Source organism: Leptopilina boulardi, unplaced genomic scaffold, assembly GCF_019393585.1.
Source record: "Leptopilina boulardi isolate dan_hultmark-lab unplaced genomic scaffold, ZJU_Lbou_2.1 LbouV2_333, whole genome shotgun sequence".
In the NCBI taxonomy this organism is placed as follows: Eukaryota; Metazoa; Arthropoda; class Insecta; order Hymenoptera; family Figitidae; genus Leptopilina; species Leptopilina boulardi.
The window spans coordinates 1475721-1482967 of record NW_026137900.1 but is presented as its reverse complement, the minus strand read 5'-3'; the positions used below and the strand labels follow the sequence as shown (position 1 = coordinate 1482967).

The following is a 7247-nucleotide window of genomic DNA, read 5'->3' as shown; positions in this document are numbered from 1 at the left end:
AAGATCAAGTAAATAAAATAAAATTAAAATAAAGTAACTAAAACAAAAAATTCATCTTATTTTTCTGATAAATCAAATTGCTTTATAGAGAATTTGAATTGGCAAAAAAAAAAAAAAAAAAAAAAATTACTAATAGTTTACTCACTCGTTCATTATTCCAAGATCGAGTGACATTAACTAACAATTAAATTAACTACTAATTTAATTATCTACTTAATGGCAGTTGTAAAGTTAAATAATTCAATGCATATACGAATTCCAAAAAATTTTTTTCTGCTGGAGTGAAATATAAATAAAAAATTGTGCGTCGAACCGGATCCGAAGGAACTAAAAAGTTTTTTTTTTTTTTTTTTTTTTTTTTTTATTAAATAAAGCGTCGATGAAGTTGGCTTTGAAAGACAAAAAAGTTATTCTATATAATAATGTCACTTCGAAATGGGAAGGAAGTTTTTTTTTATAGGTGGATGACATTTGGGACTATCGACTATTTATAATAATAATTAATAATAATAATAATAATAATAATATCCGTGTATTGTTTATTTTTCATCGAAAAAGGAGGAGCGAAGGAATGATTTTTTTTTTCTTGTGCATATTTTGTTTTTTTTTTTTTTTTTCACGGAGGACTCGACGAATCGAAAGGGGGTGGGTGCGTTGGCGGCGGCGGGATGGGAAACTTTTCTCGGTTTTTTTTTTTTTTGTTTTTTTTTCATTCTTTCTTTCTTTGAAATTGTTAAAAGTTAATTTTGGTCTGGAGCGGAGATCCTACGACTCGTGGAGCGAGTTATTGCATGAAATAATCGGGATGATCTGAATCCTTTTCAAACCTCTTGGCCTCCTCCTGCATGCTCTCCTTGATCTTGAGAATGGCTGCTGACTCGTTCTGATCCTGTGAACCAACCAACACCAGCCGGTTACACCACATTATAGCTAGCGTTAATCCACAAGTGATAACCTTGCTGAATTAACTCAGCTTTTTTATTTTATTTTTTTTTTTTAATCAAGACTGCAAAGATCCTTCGATCCAACACAAATATAAGAGACATTTTATTCATTTCAACATTATTTTACAATTTCGTCATTGTTTTTTTTTACAACCTCGTCAAATATTTTTACATTTTTATGTAAATAAAAGGATTTTACATTTTTTCTTTATACGTAATTTATTTAAATATTTGTCTAATTCAGTTATTTTTTAATTTATTAACAATTTTATTTTAATAAATATATTAAATTACATTTATTAAATAAAAATAATAAATTAACAATATTTATTGAAATAAATATGAAATAAAAGAAAATTAATTAAATTAAATTAGAATTAATAAATATTAAAATAATACAAATTAAAAAGATTGAGATTAACGAAAAATTGAAAATAAATTTTCGACAATTTTCCATAAAGTAACAAATAATAATCAAATGGATTTTTTTAAAAAATAAAGGTTATTGAACGATTTTAATTTTGAAAGTAGAGAACTTTATTGTTTTAAGATATTAAAGTGTAGAATATTTTTTAAATAACAAAAAAAAAACAATAAATAGAAAATTATAATAATAATTTTTTATTTTATCGTTTTGGAAAGGAATAATTTTAAAAAACTGTCATGAATTAATTTTTGAAATTAAATTAAATATAACAATATTTTCTGATTAAAAAGCAATTTTTAAAATCTTCAACAATTCAGTTTTCAATTTTTATTTCTTTCATTTTCAATTATCATTGAATTATAAATTTTTGTCAATTTCCAAAAAGTAATTGAATTTTCAATTTATTTCAATTTCATTTGATTTTTTAAATCAAGGATTTAATTTTTTTTATTATTAATTTTTAATTTTCATTACGTAATATTTACATAATTAATTTATTCGAAGCTTAGTTTTCAATTTTTCGTTTTAATTTACTAATAAATTTCATTATTTAAATAATAAATAATGTAATTAATCATAAATTAAAAATGATTATTTTTTAAATATAAAAAATTTGATAATAGAATAATATTCAGTTATTCATCTCAAAAGTAAGTCAACGAGGATTGTACCCAACAAGACGAAACAAAATTAATTTCTCGTTATTATCAAACCAAAAAAAAAACTGTCGCATTCAAAATTAATGAGAATTTTAATTAATTAAATTAATCATTAATTATCATTGAGAATTTTTTTTTAAATTATTTTAAAATTATTATCATTGAAATTTTTTTTTTGGTAAAATAACAGATTTCAGTGTCGGATCGAAAGCGATTGGACAAGAATCAATCAAATGATACCTTGAAAATCAATTAATATCAATTGATTGAATGTTGTCCGGATATTTATTTTTTAAAAAAAAGTGTGGTGGTGGTGCGTCGGTGGGGCTGGGCTCGAAAAAAGCATTTTTTTTTCTTTTTTTTCTGGATGAAAGAATAGGAAATTGGGATTAAAGATATTTATCATCAGGGTGCTCTGACCCACAACACATGGACGTTAAATTGAAAATTATCATCGTAATGGCGCATGTCATTCGTCGCCAGCTCTCACTGCCTTTCGATAATCGCCTGCCCCCCGCACACGCACACATCACCGATTTTTTTTTTTTATATATTTGAAATCATGAAAAATAACATTAAAAATATGAATCGCGTCTACTTTTTTTTTTCTTTACTCTTCTTTTTTTTTTTTTTTTTAATATTGTCGCAGTCCACAATCGCTCGACTCACGCATCCATGTGCTACAGGTCAGTACAGGCCAGTACTATATACAGCTATCACAATTGAAAAAAAAAATTAAATTACAAAAAAGAACAAAAAAAAAAAAATAAATAAAATACCTCAAAATCGTCTTAAAAGAGAACAGAATTTTTTTTTTTACTTTTTCTCAGTTTATTACAGATCATTTATCTTATTTGTGTGATTGCAGAAATATTTTTTTCTAAATTTCAAATTAAATATCTAATTTTTCACAAATTACCATATGAATATTTATTTTTTATTATGAAAAATCATTTTGTTGTCGAAAAATGAAAAATTCACACAAAATAAAAGAGAAGTGATCTGTAAAATGAGATTTTTTTTTTTTTTTTTGAAAAGTTGCGAGTGAATCGTTGGTTTAAAACAGATAGTCATATATATATACTCTGGTAGCCAGCACCCTGTGGGTTTTTTTTTTGACAAATAAAAATGAAAACTCAGTAGTCTCAGTGTAACAGGATTACATTTATTGTCTCGATCTCCCTTTTGCGTGTAGGCATATATTTGTTATCAAGTTCACCAGGCGTAATATATTTTTACAACGTGGGAGTATCCAAGTAAAATGATGGTTTTTTTTTCAAAAAGGTACCAAGGCGCGTTAAAACAATATATTTATTTATTTATATAGGCGTTAGGCGCATCATCAAGAATTATTTAATAATTAATATTTTTCTTAAATAAAAAAGCAGAACAAAAAAGATATTTTTTTCTTTTCATTTTGTTCTTGGTACTCTTGACAATTGAACGATATTTTTTCTTAATCTAGCGAGTACTTTCGTCTTACTTTCTGACTTTTAACATCATCAGTATCAACATTATCATCATCGCTCTCTCTCTCTCTCTCTCAATCTCAATCTCAATCTCTCTCTCTCTTTCTCTCTATCACTTTCTCTCATTATTTATTTTAATTTTTATTTTTATTCAACACTAATAAATTGAGCACGAACCTTGGAACCTAAGCGTACCTTTCACGTCGAGTATATTAAGTCAACACGTTTAAGTTTTTTTTTCTCTCTTCTTTAGGAAAAGTGCGCAAACCAGAGTATAAAAAATGCATTCAACACAAATTGAGACCCGATTTATCATTTAATTTTTCTTTTGCGAAAAATAATTTTTTTTTTCTAAAATTACTTATTATCAATTAATAATAATAATAATAGTAATTATATACTTATTTTTATTAATTTTATATTAATTATAATTTAATAATAATTAATATTATTTATTTATAAATTTAATTTTAAAATTAATGTAAATATTTACAATAAATCAGGGTGTGATTAAAAATTAGTAATTAAAATTACTAATTTCTTTCTTTCCCTATTGAAAATAAAATTAAGCACAAAATGAGTATTTTTAATCTTAAAACAAAAATTTGGATCTATTAATCCAAAATTTCGAGAAATTAAATAAAAAAAAAAAAGTAATTAAATTAATTTAAATAAAAAAATTTGTAATTGACATAAATTATAATTAAAAATTTTAAATATATATATATACAAATTGACGAGTCAAAAATGATTCACAGAATTTTGCCAATAAATTTTTTTTTTCTATTTTGTATGATTGGCACGCGCACTTTTCATCATTTTGTTACATAAGTTGATTAATAATAATTATTTTTTGTAATTTCGGGTTAAAAATGTAACTAATAGCAGCACAGCATAGTCCGGTACTGACCTATAACCACCTGCGGACGGATAAATTTCCATGTATCCTATTTTTGTTTTCATTTTCTTTATAAAAAAAAAAAAAAAAAAAAAAAAAAATCCTGCTATGAACCTTTCTCTCTCTTTCTCTCCTTCTACACTCACTCACTTAGGTTCAGTACTCACACTGTCTACGATGTTTGTATTCATATAAAAATAGTAATGTTTCTTTACATAATATTCCTCTTGCTTTGTCAATTGAACGGTATTACCTCGGGCTTGTATTTTATTTTATTATTTTTTTTTTCATTTGTTACTTGCTTCGCAAACATCATCGACTTACCATATTTTATTGACGGAATTCGGATTTTTCATGATAATACAACAATGAAAAATTCGATAAGTATTATCTCGTTCATATTATATAAAGGAAACGCGAAGGAATCAACATTTTCAATAGCATTTGACAAAAAAAATAATATAATAAACTTTGTCAATTCCAAAAAACTCATTGTTTAAATCTATTATAACTAGACCGTGTAATCGAGACTAAATTGTAATATTTGAGTATCAACTGATCACAGACTGATTTTGCTTTCCTTTTTTTTTTTTTTTTTTTTTTTTAAAGCACAAGTTTTCACGACTCTAACACGAATTTTTTTATAAGGTTCTTTTCCATGGACAGTTTTGATAAAATTATTTAAAAAAAAGTTTTTTAATAACTTCAATCATTCATAATAAATTAATAATTAGAGTAATTAACAACAAATAACAATTTATAATTTAGTTTATATATATTTTTCTCGAACAAAAGAGAAAATATTTGGAAACTATCGCTGATGAATAAAAACCTTAAAGATAAATTTTTTTTTTTTAAATATTACACGAATGCAACACTTCTAATTATTTCAAGTCAACGTTTTTAATAATAATTACAGAATTTTTCCCCCTCTAAGCGAGAATATTTTTTAATTATTCAAGTCTTGTCATTTTAATTGAAGCGAATTGATTTACAATCAATAAAAATCAATATTAAAAAGTTAATATTTATTAATATTAACAGTAATATTTATATTTATTAGTATTAACCGTATTATTAATATTGATAAATTGATAATATTAATATTTTTATCAATAGTAAATACCAATATTGATTTCAATTAACTACTTCACAAATATCAATTAATATTATATCAATAAAAAATTGACAAGCACTTTTTATTTACAATATTTTATTTTCATCACTGTACTTAAAGAATATGTACAAAAAAAAAGAACTAACCGAATTCAAATTGAGCAAATTGTCGGGATTTGTCGTGTGTTGCGAAGCAAACAACTATTAATATTATTTATTTCGTCAAGTAAATGTCGATGCATTCGAAAATTTTGCACTCTTTTTTAATATCTGTATATATATATATATATGTATAAGGGAGAGTGATTAATTATGAGCAAAACACAGTGGAGGGACTCTTGTCTTGAATTCAACCGGATTTATCGTTTCATTCTAGAGTCGAGTTCGTTAAAAAATTGTTTTTTAAGACTATAAAGAAACTTGATTTGAGCTTTTATTTCAGGTACGTGGAAGTTGAATTCGTTTTTGTTGAGTTGAAAAACAAAATCAATAGTAAAACGAATCAAAATAAAAAAAAATAAAATAAAAAAGAATAAAAATCGAAAAATACAATTAAAAAGTAATAATTAAACTAGAATGTCTAAAAAAAATAACCTACAAAAAAATAAAATACTTAAAAAAAGGGGATTTTTTTTTTTTGCTTTACTTTTTTTTTAAAGTAATGATACCAAAGCTCGTAGTCGTCGTCACGATATTCTCTCATAACTCTAGAACGAAAGAATAATCCAAACGTGACTGAAGCAAGCTATAGTATCGCTTCTTTTTTTTTTCTTTATATTTATTAAAAAAAGGAGTAAAAAAATCGATTAAATATTATACGACCACATCACAGTAGCAGACAGTCACGAGTAAACAGCCTTTCGTTTTCCAGGCACCTTCGCTTAAAAGCTAAATCTCAAATAAATATAAATAAAAAAAAAAAGTTGAATACCGACGATAACTTAAAAAAAACCACGTAAATCTAGTATTTAAAAAAAAATAATAATAATTAAAAATAACCATTGTAAAAAAAATTAATCCTAATTTGCAACCTTGAGAGTATTAGTGAAGCATATATATATATATATATATATATATATATATATATATATATATTTATATATTTATATATTATAAATTGTGTATGGCGATAGTGGCAATTAAGTAACTTTTTTTTTGTATCAATTACTTGCGCAAATAGATTCTTAAGTGCTAGGCCTATTTCAATTGGGTGCAACTGACAACAAATGCTTAATGAGATGTGATCAACACGATAAGTTTTGCTTTTTTTTTAATTTTATCAGTTTTTCTTTTTGTTTTGTTGCACAAAAGTGGGAGGGTGCCTCGACAACCGTTTATTTATTTATTTTTTTTTGTGCAAATCTACGTACGTAAATGTGCTCGTTAGCGATTCGCATGATCCTCCGCATTATGCGAGATTAACCAGGAAGATGCAGGCCAGGACGAATTGTTTAAAAAAACTGTCGAAAATAGAGAACATGCATTTATGCGATTACTTTCAGATATGACAAACAAACATAACCACGCTCACTGAACACACAAACTCTGCGAATCAATATCCAAAATTATCAGGAACAACCTAATTTTAACCTACTTTTTTTTTTGTTTTTAAGAGAAAATAATTTTACAAAAAGAAAATAATCATCTGTCATTCAAATTAAAAAAAAAAAAAAAAAAAAAAAACGATTCTCATAAAAATTTTCTCTTAAAACTGATTTAAAAAATTTCATTAAT

The 7247-nt window shown here is 24.7% G+C and overlaps 1 protein-coding gene across 6 annotated transcripts in view; it reads right to left on the bottom strand.

Annotated features, from left to right (window-relative positions):
- Positions 1-513: 513 nt before the first annotated feature.
- The window catches only part of LOC127285510 (single-stranded DNA-binding protein 3), a 20823-nt gene continuing 14089 nt past the window's right edge, over positions 514-7247 (bottom strand). For 4 of the 6 annotated variants that reach the window (XM_051311566.1, XM_051311568.1, XM_051311570.1 and 1 more), the window contains one exon: positions 514-889. In XM_051311566.1, coding sequence (XP_051167523.1) covers positions 785-889 — 105 coding nt within the window. In that variant the 3' untranslated portion in view covers positions 514-784. Of the gene's footprint in view, positions 890-3173; positions 6974-7247 lie in introns of those variants that run through there. The other 2 variants (XR_007843610.1, XM_051311569.1) reach the window with 2 other exon arrangements.